This window comes from Amia ocellicauda, chromosome 7 (genome assembly GCF_036373705.1).
Source record: "Amia ocellicauda isolate fAmiCal2 chromosome 7, fAmiCal2.hap1, whole genome shotgun sequence".
NCBI classification, from domain to species: domain Eukaryota; kingdom Metazoa; phylum Chordata; class Actinopteri; order Amiiformes; family Amiidae; genus Amia; species Amia ocellicauda.
The window spans coordinates 30,559,250-30,576,973 of record NC_089856.1 but is presented as its reverse complement, the minus strand read 5'-3'; the positions used below and the strand labels follow the sequence as shown (position 1 = coordinate 30,576,973).

General features: G+C 39.8%; 1 protein-coding gene across 2 annotated transcripts; it reads right to left on the bottom strand.

Moving 5' to 3' along the window:
- Positions 1–49: 49 nt before the first annotated feature.
- Positions 50–17,345, bottom strand: septin2 (septin 2). 2 transcript variants are annotated; one of them, XM_066709111.1, is made up of 13 exons: positions 17,199–17,345; positions 14,138–14,186; positions 12,817–12,931; positions 11,697–11,783; positions 10,987–11,110; positions 8,338–8,472; positions 8,108–8,225; positions 7,798–7,899; positions 6,033–6,178; positions 5,318–5,440; positions 3,370–3,430; positions 3,182–3,276; positions 50–3,080 (listed from the first exon to the last, which is right to left on the bottom strand). In XM_066709111.1, exons 2-12 carry the CDS (start codon positions 14,159–14,161, stop codon positions 3,190–3,192), a joined length of 1,122 nt encoding a protein of 373 aa, XP_066565208.1. In that variant the 5' UTR covers positions 14,162–14,186; positions 17,199–17,345; the 3' UTR covers positions 50–3,080; positions 3,182–3,189. The 2 variants fall into 2 exon arrangements, with proteins under 2 accessions (XP_066565208.1, XP_066565209.1); XM_066709112.1 differs by having other exon boundaries at positions 5,357–5,440.
- Between the last annotated feature and the right edge of the window lie 379 nt (positions 17,346–17,724).

Below are 17,724 nucleotides of genomic sequence, written 5' to 3'. Positions count from 1 at the left end.
CAGACATGGGAACTGTTCATTCAGAAAAGGAACAAACCAAAAACAAATGTGGGTTTAATAGAAACTTTATTACAAGGCAGTATTCAATACGTTTTCTAGTTCAGTAAATTGTTAGATAGGACACATTGGAATGTTTGCCGCTTCAATATAAAAGGTCTGGGTAAGACTGTTGTACCCCTTTTACAGTCTTCCTCAGTGGCTATTCAGTTGTACAAAGCAGCTTAGAGCTGTTAAAAGTGTCATTAAAAAAAATAAATGAATATGTAGAATATCACTGGGGACACTGGGCCAAATCATTCAGGAATAACAGGGAAAATACACAACTTGTAGACTGGTTTGGCAGTACTGAATACATAGAAAAACAAACAGGCAACGATCAATCCTTCAGTTATTTCAGCGTGAACCAAGCCTGAATTAGTTTGATTTTGGTTGCAGTTTCATTGATCTACATACAAATTTTGATGTATATATATATTATTTTTAAGTCTCCTGTCTTAGGCTACTTGGCGACAATTAGAACTCTCGTCTCATTCTGTTGGTGATGCCGATTTGATGGGAGGGGGGCCCAGCTGGAAGGTGAAGTTAAATGTTAAATGAGTGATCTAGATCATTGCCTTGATGGAGACTGGAACCACAATAAAACAAACTCACAGCTCAATTAACAGTCTGCTTTGAAACCATAAAAAATAATAAAATAAAAAAGCAACAACATAAGTCAACGGGGAGCTCTGCTTAGCTTTTCACGAGGTGCAAACGCGCACGGACACTGGGGATAGCAACAGCTCCTCCGTTGACACAGAGTGTGGGGCACAAATCACAACCACTGTAAAACAGCAATTTAAAGCAAACCAGTGTGCACATCTGGGTAGAACAGCTGTGCCTTAATAATGGGGTATACACTCAGGAGAACATTATCTCCGCACGCCCCTTTCAGTGTTCAACATAACATTTAATCATTCTTCTTTAGAATGGCCTAAAAAAATTTCTTTTGGCATTTTATTCAATGAACCTGCACATCAGTAAGCCTACACAGCAGCAAACAGACTGAAAAAGATGCAGAGAGAATATGAGAGGGAAGGCAGACGTTTTTCAGAGCAATGGTTAAGACTAGTGGATTTAATTTTCTGGCTATAAAAGCACCCATACACAATTTATCATTAATCAGAAAATGCCCAAGGCAAACCCTTGGGTTTCACTCCACTGCTAAAGTGTCTACAGAGGCAATATATTTGCTGCTAATGCAGTCTTAAGTCCTAACTGGCATTAATATGATCCATTGTATTTCCAGAGCTATGAATACACATACAAAATAAAAAATAAACTTTGGAGTGTGTTCACTATAATGGATAGGACTCCTTTATATATGTATATATTTTAAAATCAGATGTGTGTGTATATATATTTAGTAGTTAAGTGAAAAGATATGCAAGGATAATAGAATGAATGGTTTTAAATATATTTTTTCTTGCATTGCTGCTGTTGCATCACATATAATACAGAATTCCTTAAAGTCTGTAAAGCATTGTTACAACATGTTAAAGCTCTGTTTGAGGAGTGGTGTGCTGATACACACTCTAACATCTCCAAATCAATAGTTTTGTCATTCAAATCCTTTTATGAAATACTGTTATTATATAGCTGCATTTTATTAGGTCCTCTAGGTTCTACAAAATCTTTAACAGCCTTTGGTCCCCACTGCTCTTGTATATATACCAATTCCAAGATAATGCCATTTTATCCAAAGTGTGTGGCTCCACATTGCCACGTGATATCTGTATTTAAAGTGCCTCTGTACTACTAGCTAATTTAACAGCTTTCCAAGATGTACGAATGATAACAAATACCTTACAAAAGAAACTAAACAAAGAAGACCTGGTCTTCATTAAATCCTCCTTTTAATAATTGGTCAAGAACCTAAAGCAAGGAAGGAACTTCTATGTGGGGGGATTTTTGTACTCGTCATTATTGTAAAACGAATGACAAAATGCCTTTGATAGCGAGAAAATGGTGTGGAATGGCTCTATTCATTTCCCCAGGTCATTTTCGTCAGTATTGCTCTTCTGTAAGTAACTCATAACTAAATAGTCTGCGTATGGAATGCAAATGTAAGAGAATAATATTACTCAAAACATAAATCAACCTGTGGCTCTAGGTATCTACCCCCAAACCCCATTTACCTTTACATCTCAGACCAATACAGTTCTGGACAGTAATCTCCACATTGCCACAACAGCATTTAGTGTGAGACTGAGCCTAAGAGACTTCTTGAACCAGACAGACATTTTTCACTAATGTACTAATTCCAAACATACCAGACACCTACAGAGTACAGCAATGCACAAATAGAAAATAGTAACAAATGCCCATTAAGCAATAACTCACATTACTGATATGAACAAAAAACCTCCAAGAAAACAAAACACTGAAACGTGGTGTTATTCTGAGCATTTCTTTTTTGAGGAAAACTGGGCTGTCAGTGAGTGCCCAGTTAAATGGAAAGAGGAGAGAAAGGGGGGGAAGAGGGAGAAGAAAAAAAAAAAAAAAAAAAAAAAAGGTACATGGGCATAAATCCTTCTACACTGTCCTTGATAGCTATACTGCCAGTGTCTCACCCTGGCTATAGATCTATAGGACAGCAAACTATGGCTGTTCCCTTTGGAAAAGCCTCAAGAAATGGCCTCCTTGCTGCAAAGGCTCAGAGATAGCTGAAGTCCCAGTAACCAGCAAGGCATCTTTCTGCAAACAAATCTGTGCTGGGAAGCATAAAGTAGGCAGTAAAGAGGTGGTCAGCAGGGGAGATGGGGTAAGTCATTGTAAAATCTAGCAGCATTTGGCTTAATTTCATTTTTAAATGACTCCAGGTAACAAAATAGGGAAAAAAAAAGCCCAATCCTGGGACACTCCGCATATTAATCATTGGAATAATAAAATGTATAAAAAAGAAAAAAACAAAAACTTAAAAACCAAAGACAAATATTGCTTATAAAACGCATACAAGAGTGGCAATAGGAAAAGTGGCAAGCAGCTCCAAAAGACTCTTCTCTCCTCATTCTTGCTGAGCCGATATGCCTGGGTCTGATCTGGAGAAAATAAGAACAAAAACAACTTAGTAATTGCTCTCCTCTCCGAATGTGTACTGTGTGCCAGTGAAATGGGGTGCGTGTCAGCCACCATTTCATACCTCTTCTTTCACACATGGTGCCCTTCCCCCTCTCCGTCGCCCTGCTTCTGCATCTGGGCCTGCATCTTGGCAATCATCTCCTGCATGCGCCGTAGCTAGAAGGCAAACGGAGCGGAGGTCAGTCAGGTGCCTGGGATTGCACTTGCAAGTGCGATTTTCCATGCAAAAGTAAAATTAAGCCAGTTTACCTCTGCCTCTTTTTCCAAGAGGATCATGTCCTTGTCAACCTCCACGGGCTCTGCTCCCTTCCTGCAACATTAAAAACTCCAGGTAAGATCAGTCTGCCTGTTTTCTGCTCGTCAACCTCACTGAGAGGACACCCTACAGAGCTTGGACTTACTTACAGCAATAAACAAGACCAGTGCTAGGTAAAGCACCTCTAAACAATGAAGTAGTACACATTTGCTATTTAAAGTTTTTTTTTTCCTTCTACAAATTGATCAATAGGATGTAACCAATACATCCATTCCAGGAAATGTGTGCTGTATAACAGGTTTAGCTTTTTTATTTGTTAATAAGCCCTGTGTATTGCTCTCTAATCTTCAAGATGATAGCATTTCTTTCACCGATGTATTGGTCCCTGTACCAGATTTATTTTTATATGGATCCAATAGAAACAAATCTTACATTTTGTATTTAAAACAATTTCCCAATGTTATGACCAAAGACAGTCATAGGATGATACCAATTTAAAATATAGCAAGACTGCTGCAGCTTTGTGGAGTGAGATTGCAATAACACTGCCCTCTGCTGGCATAGCAGTGATTGATCATTATACACAAGTGTGAATTGCATCAAATACGTTAAAACAAAAAGGTTTGAAATGCTAAATATTAACCCATTCCTTTAAACTGTAGATCAAAGCCTTCCAATTACTTTGCCACTACACAGATTAAATCTGAATACAATACCAAGAGTTCTTATGAAATAGCTCCTGTATATCCTTTAATGCAAACATAATGGGAACACGTTGCAAGTACTTATACTATGCACTAAACAGAAAGCAGTACTGGTTCTGCAGTAGGGTCAGCACCTATTAACCATCATTGCAGGATGCCTTAAACATTAATACACAAAGCTCTCAGGACCACTGAGAGGGTGAAAGACACATACAGAAATAAAGAAGTCTGAAATAAAGTGAGTGAAGGAAGGTGCAGCTGAGTGAACAGTGTGGTAGGAGTGGCAGTGCAGTGGGGAGACAGATTGAAGCGAAGCGGAGCCCTAAAGGAGCTCCCAGCAGTACCTCCTCCCTCCCCGGCACTCAGTCTGCACACGCAGCCAGGGGTGGCCGGGAACACAGCTTTTACAATCCCTGTGCTCTGTTGATAAAGGGACTGCGCAGTCATTCGTCCAACTTATTCCATTATGACGTTAGTGCTGTATGACCTTCAGAACCTCACAAACCTTTACCTGGATTTTACACCTTCATACATCAATAACACTGCTACAAATTGTACAGAACTGCAGAAAGATGTACATCAGAAATGATGAGTACATGAGTAGATCAGATCTAAAATCTAAATAAAAATATATATAAATAAAATAAACACACTAATAAGTAAAGTACATGTTTTAAAATGTATTTATAACTTCCCAATACTAAACATATTATGGAGGAGATTAATGACCAAACATTGATTCATTGATGAGTATCAATACTATTTTTAAACAATCTGCTCCATTAACCAAAAACACTATTTAGCCTATATCATGGATACATCTCAATTTTCAGCAATTACAAAGTATCAAAAAGTTAAGTTTTTACAAACTGATGCCTAGAATATACACCTTTGGGATGTTAATGTGCTAGGACTTGTGTACTAAAGTGTGGACTTAGGAATGATGCTAGGGGCGTAGGTTTAGTTTCAGAATTGGGGGGGGTGCTGTCAATTTTAGAGTGGGACATGTCCCATACGCCTATGGAGCCTATCATACATTATTGAGGGGGACAATTTAACATTCTCTCAACATTGGTGTCTAAACCTACACCTATGAATGAGGCTATTCCATTAGACTGGACCAGTTCTCAGTTTTCCACCCGTGTTCTAGATTATTGCAGTATTTCACAACACACCACAAGTGTTCCCGGAGAGGGTTAGGAGGTGCAGAGAGACAGGAAGGCAGACAGGTACGTACGCAGGAGACAGAGGCAGAATGTAACCATGTGAAGACAACCTGCCACCCCGTTTGAGGCGCTCTGAGCGGAAGTTCTCATAGTGAAGGTCCTGGGTCACTTCCTGTAGGTCCTGCATGTGGGTTCTGGAAAAACAAACATTAGAATCAACACTAACTGTTGGGTGTCCATTTGATTGTTTTTCCTAAAGCACTGTTGAGTTTTCACCATGCAAACATTAAGTTCAAAAGGGTAACTGTACTTTGGAAGAGTGCCGAGCAAAGGAACATTTAATAGAGTGCAAAATATTCTGTGGACCATACAACTCGATAAAGACATTTTCCATCAGAACAATTCACACGTTAAGAGTGCCACTGTAACTTGCAGAGAGCAAGAGTATTAACATTGACACTCTGAAAAGATCCATTATGTGTAATACTTTCTGTGGAGTAATAATATTGTATAGATGTCTTAACGTTGTCAAGTTCATATAAACATTACAGCATCATTACCGACAAAGGCATTCTAGACTCTAGTAAAAACATAAAAATGAAGATTTCCTCAAAACAAAATAGTTGTGTGGTCAGAGAACATTCCACCATCCCATTAATCCCTTTATAGTTTAAATGTTTCACATACATGTGATCAATCGGGGGGGTTCTGTGACAGCAGTGTAGCCCACGCACTAACTGGAGCCCCTGCTGCCTACCAGTGAGGTTATCCCTTGCCCTAACTCACATGAGCATGGTGCGCAGCTTGAGAAAGTCATTGTGTTCAGGGTTCTCCACCTCCACAACTCCCCAGGGGTACAGCCTTCCACGCACTTTCTTCCCCTTCGCCTCAATCTGCTGGTTTGACCCCACCACGGCAAACGGGATGCTGGTCTGGGTGGGAAAGAGGGGCATGACATCCACATTCAATACTGACAGAAGATGGTTTTCAGACGTTATCAGATTTAAATTAATTGAGCATTAACACTTCAACCTGACATTGCTTTGAGTGAGCCAACAGCCAGTAGTGCTGCAAGATACACTGAAAATTTAAATACAACCGCCCCCCCACCTGTTCGATACGAGAATTTGTGTAATGTATGATACTTCTTTCAAATGTGTCTCATGTCATCATGATTGAGAGAATCAAGATCTAAGAAAATCGCCAAATCCGTGAGTGAGTTGTCTTCATGTGCTTAACTTTTCTCCATGTATTAATATTGCAAACATTTAGTGTATAGTGTTTCAGTATAAGTGCAGATTATAATACAATTATTGTGTATTTAAAAGATTACCATTAAAAAATATATATTGAAAACAATAAAATTACTAGAAAGATAGATGGATAGTATAAGCATTTTCAGACTCACTCAGCAATAGGCATAGTGATAGAACAACCACATGGAAGAAAAATACACGATTCCTTGTAGGGGCAGAGTGCAATTCAAGACTCGCACAAAATAAAAGCACAAACCAAAAAACAAACCCACAAAACAAATACTGAGCTTCAGACAGGAGGTCTTCTTTTAACCACAACAAAACAAATAATCTTTCCACTACAAAGTATTTACAACATTTAATTTGTATTGGGCAAGAGGAGGAAGGAGTGACAGTTTTCTGTAATGATTCAGCATTAGCCCAAAAAGTTTCGCCATTATGCAAACATTATTCAATTACAATAATGTGTAATTACTTGAAAAACTGTGCTGCTGTCCTGTAACAAATTAGCTGCTTGTGAGAAAATTATTACATTGTTATTTAATTTGGTGTTGTAGTTTTCTAGTAAGTTATTTTGGTTTTTCTACTCATTTATCAGCATATTGTTCAGCATTTGAAAAATAAAGCCCAGTGGTTATTCTGTGACTTTGGCTAATAAGTTTATTGTTTTGTTCATGGTATTGTTTTGATATGGAGTATCATTTCGATATTGAATATTGTGATACTAAACCCGGTATTGGTCAAAATTCTTCTATCATGACTACACTACTATCTAGCCACTCCTGCCATTTATTTCCAAAATACTTTCCATACTTTATAGAGGTGGTATACACAAGACAATTAAAGAAGTATAAATGATTGTGCTCATCCAACTGCAAAGGACACAAGCTGGAAAGGAAGCTGAGTGCCATCTGTAGAGCAGGCACAGCTTGTCCCTGAGACTGCCCTGTCAGTCTCTTAATCCAGGGGTCAGAGAAAGGTCTCCCTGCCAACTGTATCAAACCCAATTCTAGCAGCTCTCTGCCAGCTGCAGTAAATCATTGACCTTTAAATTCTGGGAAGAGGCTTCTACCAGATTAGCTACTTTTGGAAGCTCTAATTTCAATGCATTAACTGACAGTAAAACATTGTTCTTTCAGTTTAAATTGATATATTCATTTATTTTAAAGGAGGCTATAATATACCTTGTGAAATTAAGTCATTACAAAATACCAGATGTTCCAGTTCTGTAATAAACCAGGTAATTGTAAGAGACAAGAGCTTTCATTGGAGGCCTGGTCCTTTTCCTGATGTACCTTGAGAATTCGGGTCTGTTCTTTGAAATCCTCATCCTCATCTGACTCGGCATCAGGGAGGTGGTAGATCTTGATGCCGTGTTCGTCGATCTCATCCAAAATCTAGCACACAAAAGGACAGCACCACTTCATTACATCAGCATTGACATTTTCCAACAGTAAAGCAATGGGCTTAAGTAAAACTCGCAGCCAGCCAAAGACAGGATGTGCTCTGCGGTGTCATGAACTCGCCAAACATGAAAGATCTCTACAAACATGATCTCTATGACAGTTCATCAGAATTCAGGCAAAGGTAGCTCCACTCTCCTACCCTGCGCTTCAGTCTCTCGCGCTCCTTCAATGTGAGTGTGTCGGCCTTGGCGATGACAGGCACCACGTTGACTTTGTTATGAATGGCCTTCATGAACTGAACATCCAGAGGCTTCAGGCTGTGAACCAAAAAGTTAAAAAACATGAAAGGGAGTTGGCATGGGATGTCTTTGAAAGCATAGCCTGGGGGTGGAGGAGCCGGTTAATGAAAGCAGAGTTAGAGCTGCTTACCCATGGCCCAGAGGAGAGATGAAGTAGAAGCAGCAGTGCACTCGGTTGTCCACGATGTGCCTGCGGTTCAAGCCGCTCTCGTCGTGAAGGTACCGCTCAAACTGGTCGTCGATGTAGGCTATGATGGTGCTGAAGCTACAAAAGAGAGACAAACATGTCACAAAGTCAGCTGTGCGTTTGTTCTTGTCAGTCACGTGTGGCAAGGGATTAATTCTCTCCTGAGCCCTCATTAGAACAGGGCCCAAAAACATTGTGACCAGATTCAGACTCCAGGGTATTTGCAAGGCATAAGGACAGAACTCTCAAAAAGGCTGGTGACCATTTTGAGTTTATTTATAGAAACAATCATCTTAACTATTAGCAGCTGGATCCTTCCCGTCCACTGGTTTCCTTTTAAGAGGCTAGGTTTTCTGCCCAGCAACGTCAGCAGAAGCGAAAGACCTACACAGAAAATGTTCAAATGGCAGCTTCTCACTAGAATGCTCATCCTTCCACTATTCCAGATGTTTCCTGTATTCTTAGAGGCTGCTTGCATTCCGAGCACATCAAATAGGGCTGGATTAGCAGAGGGAGCATGTGAGCCGGAGAAAGCTACAGACAACTTTCTGAGAGTAATGCTTCCCAGATGGCTGTGTGGAAGCACTTTGGGCCCAGGAGGAAGAGACAAGCCTACAGGAGGTCACCGAGTTTTCCTGCAGTACCACCTTGGATCTACCACACCCAGCAGCCAACATACACAAACTCTGGGAGGAGAGAGAGAGAGAGGGCTCTGGTTCCTTCCCTAATCACTGATTAACACATTTGTTAGATCTGTGATTAAAGTGTGTACTGGAATCTTAATCTTAACTGCCAAGAACGGTTCAGGGAATATTTTAAATCTTAACATTTTAAACTAAACTTTATGTTATCTCAGAATTGTAACGGTTTCAAGTGCTTGTACAGTGAGGGAAAAAAGTATTTGATCCCCTGCTGATTTTGTACGTTTGCCCACTGACAAAGAAATGATCAGTCTATAATTGTAATGGTAGGTGTATTTTAACAGTGAGACAGAATAACAAAAAAAATCCAGAAAAACACATTTAAAAAAAGTTATAAATTGATTTGCATGTTAATGAGGGAAATAAGTATTTGATCCCCTATCAATCAGCAAGATTTCTGGCTCCCAGGTGTCTTTTATACAGGTAACGAGCTGAGATTAGGAGCACTCTCTTAAAGGGAGTGCTCCTAATCTCAGCTCGTTACCTGTATAAAAGACACCTGTCCACAGAAGCAATCAATCAGATTCCAAACTCTCCACCATGGCCAAGACCAAAGAGCTGTCCAAGGATGTCAGGGACAAGATTGTAGACCTACACAAGGCTGGAATGGGCTACAAGACCATCACCAAGCAGCTTGGTGAGAAGGTGACAACAGTTGGTGCGATTATTCGCAAATGGAAGAAACACAAAATAACTGTCAGTCTCCCTCGGTCTGGGGCTCCATGCAAGATCTCACCTCGTGGAGTTTCAATGATCATGAGAATGGTGAGGAATCAGCCCAGAACTACACGGGAGGATCTTGTTAATGATCTCAAGGCAGCTGGGACCATAGTCACCAAGAAAACAATTGGTAACACACTATGCCGTGAAGGACTGAAATCCTGCAGCGCCCGCAAGGCCCCACTGCTCAAGAAAGAACATGTACAGGCCCATCTGAAGTTTGCCAACATCTGAATGATTCAGAGGAGAACTGGGTGAAAGTGTTGTGGTCAGATGAGACCAAAATCGAGCTCTTTGGCATCAACTCAACTCGCCGTGTTTGGAGGAGGAGGAGGAATGCTGCCTATGACCCCAAGAACACCATCCCCACCGTCAAACATGGAGGTGGAAACATTATGCTTTGGGGGTGTTTGGGGGACAGGACAACTGCACCGCATCAAAGGGACGATGGACGGGGCCATGTACCGTCAAATCTTGGGTGAGAACCTCCTTCCCTCAGCCAGGGCACTGAAAATGGGTCGTGGATGGGTATTCCAGCATGACAATGACCCAAAACACACAGCCAAGGCAACAAAGGAGTGGCTCAAGAAGAAGCTCATTAAGGTCCTGGAATGGCCTAGCCAGTCTCCAGACCTTAATCCCATAGAAAATCTGTGGAGGGAGCTGAAGGTTCGAGTTGCCATACGTCAGCCTCGAAACCTTAATGACTTGGAGAGGATCTGCAAAGAGGAGTGGGACAAAATCCCTCCTGAGATGTGTGCAAACCTGGTGGCCAACTACAAGAAACGTCTGACCTCTGTGATTGCCAACAAGGGTTTTGCCACCAAGTACTAAGTCAAAGGGATCAAATACTTATTTCCCTCATTAATATGCAAATCAATTTATAACTTTTTTGAAATGCGTTTTTCTGGATTGTTTTGTTGTTATCCTGTCTCTCACTGTTAAAATACACCTACCATTAAAATTATAGACTGATCATTTCTTTGTCAGTGGGCAAACGTACAAAATCAGCAGGGGATCAAATATTTTTTCCCCTCACTGTACAAATATGACCCCTCAACAAAAAGTAAAACATGCCTGCAACACTAGGTGCCATGTGAGGAACAAAAGAAGGTAGTGGAAAATGCACACAAAAAACAGCAACAAAGGAATAGCTTTGAGAATGTATTACCAGTCCTGGCTGTTGATGGCATCTCCATATCCTGGGGTGTCCACCACAGTGAGTCTGAGCTTCACCCCTCGCTCCTCTATCTCCACTGTGGAGGCCTCGATCTGCACCGTGCGCTCGATCTTTTCTGAAGGGGAGACGCAAAGCTAAGTCAAGAGATCCAGCGCTGACTTTTCGGGGTCTACCTTGAGCTGTTCTGTAAGGTTGGTTACCTTGACAGTAAATGCACTTTTAAATCACTTGAGATTAATTTGATTTTACTTAAAAGCACATGCCTGTGAAGAGATGCACTAAGTTCTAATCATTGGACAAGCAGTGCAGGGATGTTCCTCTCATATGCCCTTCTTTGCAAAGTGAAGAGGTCATGTGATGTCCTCACCACATTCTTTTTTTTTTTTTGGTCAAAGACATCTAACCACACGGGTAACTGGTGATATTTTTGAAGACGGGACACACTTTCAATATGTTCAATGTGAAAGAGATCAGGGTTTGGTCTACTGCTACCTATATTTGGATTAACAGTTAGTTGTTGATTTTCTCTGCTGATTTCATTTCTGTGTGCACAACAAAAGAAGATAAAACAAATAAAATAACAGGAAGAAACCAACAGCTTCCTTTTTCTGGTACTGATGTATGCATCAAAGCTGGTCAGAAAAAAGAACAGGATATTACACAAAGAGCATCTTGAATACAAACAAAATAAGAGTTTTCACCTGCAGCTCCAGGAATGATCCTCTCAGGGTAGAGGTCAGTGAGGAACAGGCTGTTAATCAGGGTGGACTTTCCCAGGCCAGATTCCCCTGTAGAAGGAGAGAAAATCCTGTAAACTGCACACAGAATTAACAATAACATACAAAAGATTGTCTATGCAAAACAAATCAATGTTTACTTCATGTGGCAGTAAAGACATAACATCCCAGATATTTGTATTTTTAAAAGTGTCCTATTTCCCCCTCCAAATTCTATTACCAATTTAGAATAGCTTTTCTGCCGAACCACAAGTTTTGCAGCTGAATGTGTGACATGAGCAAGGCAGCTAACAAGAACAGACAAGTGAGAGATCTCAAAAGGATAAGCAAAGTTGTGGAGAAGCTAGAGAGCGTGGGGTGTGTGCTCGAAGCTTCCATCCGTCTGTATCTCAGCAGTGCTGCCAAAAGGCCAGGATGAGGTGATTCCACCATTAGCATGTAGAGTAAAGTCTTTTTTAGGTCATTGGGAGTGGCACCAGACAGACTACAGCCTGGGGGACACCTTCCCTGCACAAATGCAAGTCATCAACTTGAAATGTAGTCAATTTCAGATTTACTTAAAAAAAGACTCAAAAGAATGTGATGTGATGATGTATAATGTTGTGTTTTTCTTGAACTATGCTCATGCCCGTTTAAATGTGTGACAGCGGAGGGGAGGCCAGACTCAAAATGGTTTCTTGAGAAGCCTGCAGATTCCACAGCGATTTAGTTAAGGCAGAGGGATACAATTCTATAGCATGACTACATTCTGAGTGCACCTCCCCCCCTCGCTGTGTTTGTTGGTCTCAAGACTCCTGGGAATGGAGCCCATTTTCCTGAGCATTTTCAGTGGACACTGCAAATGACTGTAGCCGGAAATCTCAGCAGAAATAACAAATGCTTCACAAGCAAATGACCTATGCTGAATTTCATAACACAACCTTACACCAGAAAATAATGTGTGTGTGTGTGTGTGTGTCCAGTCAATTTATTTCCTGTAGTTTTTTGATTGTAATATTCCCAGTTACTGGAAATTGTACAGGAGGCCTTAGTTTACAAAATATGCCAAGATGAGAAACTAGGCTCATCTGGGAGGCACACTTACCCACTACCATGAGAGTAAATTCAAATCCCTTTTTGACAGATTTGCGGTGGACCTGGTTAGGTAGATTGGCAAAACCCACATAGCCTGGGGTCTCTGGATTGGTGAACTGGCCTTGCTGTAGAGTGGAAAGAGAAAAGCCACAAAAAGCATCAGTAACATACACCCTATAAACACAGATCTGGCATTCGCTCGTAACATTTTATCTTGTTTTGTCTTGCAAATTTAGAAAACTACATGTTTATTTATCTAAACATCTGCTATAAGACAGGTCTCATTATTATTATTTCACACTTATCCGTGCCCCAGCTTGCAACAAGCTCAACGGATATATTGTGTGGGAAATGCTTTAACAACTGGTGAAAATTCAAGCTGGTTTTGGTTTTAGGTTAAAAAAAAAAAAAAAAAAAACTTTCTTCCTCTGCCTAAGAAGTTGTTTTCCATTTGCATTTTGGTGACCATGAATGTAACAAAAAGACTTCAAGTGATGTCACAGAGCCTGCAGCATCAGGGAAAACTCAAAACGTAGGGTCATAGTTTGTAAATGCAACAACAAACATTGCTGGCAATTTGCCTGCAATTTGGCGGCATTTCAGTGTGAATGGGGCTATAAATGAAATGGGGGGGGGGGGGGTTTCCAGGTGGAATTCAGAATAAACCATTTGCAAGAAAGCATATTTAACATGTAGGCTGCAAATCCTGTTATTGTGCGAGAAAGTGAATAACTGAACTAAAGACTGACAGACCAGCAGTGCTTGAGTGCAGACCAGATGATCGATAATCACAGCAGCGCAGAGTGAGCCTTTACATCACCCCCCCTTCCTTATCAAGGCACACTGAGGTCAGCACCAGGTCAATTTAGAGGGCTATGCTGGGATTGTATACACAGCAAAGCTAACATCAGAAGCAAAACAGCTTGAAGTCTTCAAAGAAAGCATTACTGACACACAGCAGTGCAACATTATATAAGCAATTAAAACAATCTGTATTTTCTACATCATTGCCTTTCTGTATGCCATTTTGAGTGTGTTCAACCATAACCGTTTCACTCTCTCTGTGGAGACTGTCATTTGCAATATTTGTATTAACCAATCAGTTTATTTTGTAGATCATCTGCTTTCTTGACAGCAAACTAGTAGCTTACAGAAAATAAGAAAATTAAGGAAAAAAATATGACTCCTATGTGTTAAATTCAATCTTCAGCAATGTAGAGAAATGCATAAATTCCCTGACCTTCTCAACATGTGAGTTGTATGACAAAAAGGATTCAGACACTGAAATCCCAGTAATTCCAATGTGTGACCAAACAAACACAGACACCTACCTTCAATTTCTCAGCCTGGGACATCGTGAGTGCTTGGTTGAGCTTTAACCTGCCAGAGACCGAGAGAAGTTATCATAGATTAACTGGGGCTGTTCATTTCAAAGATTGATAACTGATTCTACAGACATGAAATCAACCCAATTTTAAAAGACAAGTACAATATTCTATAATTGGTTTTGTTCAGTGCAACAACTATCAATAGTACCACAGAAGTGTTATAAGAAAAAACAAAACAGAACATTTGTTTAATATAATAAAATGGTGATTTAACTGTTATGAAACCTGCAGTAGAAAAGGGTGATGTTTAAATAACTATTCCAATTCAGAAGTCCAACTGTCAGCCTGTTTGAGGACAGCCTGTTATAGCAGGAAATTAGCCTGGCTCCTACACTGCCTCTTCTCTGCTTTCCAAATGACTAATCAGACCGCCGAAAAATATAAAAAGCAAGATCACCACACAACACCAAGTCTGCCCTTTGAAGCTGAGGAACTGCACCAGAACTGAACAGCACTTACAATCCTCTGAAACCAGATAGCACTGAAAATCAAAAGAGACTATTGTCTCTCTTCAGCCCTTTTAACAACTTCCCTTATTCCCATTCTCTGTGTATATATTTGAATAATGTCTTTAGCTATAGTATGATTTTCAACCTGATAAGACACTCTACTTCCAAGTTGACCTGGGGTCACCAAAGCTAAGCTGGCCAAAGAATTAAAGAGATGTATATAATAATCAAATAAAATAAAATAAAATTAAATTAAATTAAATAAGAGGACATCAAGAAGGTTCAGGACTGAAAAAGGAAGCACTTTTTCATAGTGTTCAACAAAAACTACAAATCAAAGTAGTGATTTACAGTAGGATTCTTAAAAAAAAATAATATTTGGATTAATAGCAATCTAGTGCGTCTCTGGGTACATTTCACCCCTTAACTGCAACATAAACACTAGTGAAGGGGACAGAGAAATAGAAGAACTGAACAATACCTATTGTTTTACACAGTTCACCATTGTTACCCCCATTGAAATCAAAATTTGATTTACAGTACCTATCTGTATTTATGCATCAGAACTAAAGAAACAAATTGCTCATACCATATTGCGAGTTGTTCAGCTTTGCATTCATCCATTTAAACCTTCACACAAGTGTTCATTCACCTATATTGGCAATGCTTGATGCTTCTTTTGTTTGGAGGTGGCTCCTTTATGATGCCCATATAAAGTACAAACAAGTTCAAATTCAATATTTTTTAGACCAGAAACTTGCAGGACGCTGTTCTGCGCTGCATTGGGAGAGGAGTGTCAGTATCTTTCAGCTCTATGAAAAGAGCTTTGTATTCAGCAGTCTGTTTGTCACAAGACTTCAGTGCTTACAGGGAAGCCCAACACTGACTTGAATGTGAGTCCTGAGCACTGAAGCCGGTAAAGGGAGATGGTAAGAGAGAATGCAGAGTAATATAGATTTTTCAAAACAGTATCAACAAGCACTCCTCTCACTTTTCAGCTGAGATCCAGTACAGGGCTGATCTTTTGCATTTACTAATAAAGTTCGAACGATTTCCCCCCTCAACCAAATGAGTGCGTTTTATATAAAAGCATTCTTTTGACATTCCTTTAATTGGAATTGCACACACTATTCTCTGTTGTGTTGCACATGAAGCCTTCAGAAAGACTGATACAAGTGTGAAGGCACACAACTCAAGTATTAGGCACATATACACAGGCAGCACTACAGTGACACAGCACCCTGATATACGGTGAGGGACTGAGTTAGCAATAGTTTTGACTTGATTCTAAGATGTACTTTAATTCATTAAACAGACATTATCTAAATTATCATAATGTTAGTAACAAATCATACATGGGTGGTGTATGAGGAGACTATCAGTATACTTAATTAAATGTGCAGAGAGACTGCAAGCAGCTCTTCCATGATCACCACCTGTACCTATCCTATTAAAAAATGAAACGCACGAATTGTGCATTCGGGAACAGGTTATTACAATAAAAAATCAAAAAAAATAAAGTGATGCAGTCCAGTTTCCTGAATGACTCAATTATAAAGAGGAGACTTCTGGTGCCTCCAGCAGAGGAAGGTAATTCATTATGCTTTTCATGTAACAAATTACTGTTAAAATCACAGGCCAGATACTGAATCCCTTTTAACAGGGGTGAATAGCAATTAAAGCAAACATACCTGGATTAATTATGTAATTCAGTGTGTGCTGCTCAGGAAATCAAGCGCATTTAATATGCTATACTAATTCTGTAAAAGCAGTCAATGACTTTTAAACATTTCAAATGGGAGAATTTACTTTTAAAAAACTACCAGCCAAGACCTTTCACGTTTTATATAACTAGAAGGGACATGTATTTGGATATGTACAAATGAGAAAGGGGCTTGAGAAAACGGGGGCGATAACAGCGTCTACACAATAAGAAACAATGTGATCTCGCCTGTATCATTGTAATCAAAACGTAACCGCACACAAAACTGAACTAGTTTAACAATGGTCAAGAAAAAAACTGAACTCGTGGCATTTCCTGTTGATAAGGGTTGCTGAAACACAAAAATATAAAATACAATTGCTTGCAGCTGGTTCTTTACCATTGCTAGAAGTGTTTTTGCTTGACTCCCATTTATTACAAATAAATTCCCATGACATCACGTTTACGTAAAAAAAAATTACTACACAAAAAAACGAAAGGAGGTAGATTACATTTCATATTTGAACATCACATTGCATTGCATTTCATTCATCTGCACCAATGGGTGTCATTCCGTTACTCTTTTTAAGGGTACGTCACGGATTTCTCAGTCAAGTATTTACTTCGCTATATCGCATTTGATTTGCGTAGATGGTCTGATCTGGGTTTTTGGGATCTGGGAACACAAACCCAGTCGCTTAACTCAAATTCCGGGATTGATGCTCATGATGCTGTAGGACTCGTTCTGGGAAACGACCCAAACGGACGATGCCCGACAGGAAAAGAGATGAAAAGAGACCAAAACAACCCAAATGAAACGCATGTCAGTACAGGTTTCTATAATAGCACTTACCGACGGATGGGAGATGCGGTGTGAATTGCAGGGAACACGCAGGAGCGACTGAAATGCGAGTTTTCTTTATATTAAACTGCAAATTCCACAAATTCCGGAGTGAAAACGAGCCGCCAGCTTCTCTCAGGCGGAGCCCAGAATGCACTGAGGTAAAGTCCTCCGGCGTCCCACAATGCACTGCGGCTACCTCATGTCCGCACAGCCGGCTGTTGTATTCATCATAATGATAATAATATGGTTTATACAGTATTCTGACATTAATTTCAGTATCTGCATTGTTTTGTATGTATTCATATTTGAACGCAATATAATAACAGAATAAAATAAATAAGGATTTACTGTGCATGCTGTTATAGCAGCAGCTCTATGACAATGACACCCTTTAATGTAACTAAAATATAAAACTAAAAACCCACTTTAAGACTAAACATTATTAATGATAACTAGGTCTAAAATAAAAATGTATCCTCTGACTATATATTAAAAACAAAAGATTTCAGTTTGAAATTCTCAGGCTGAAGTAGAA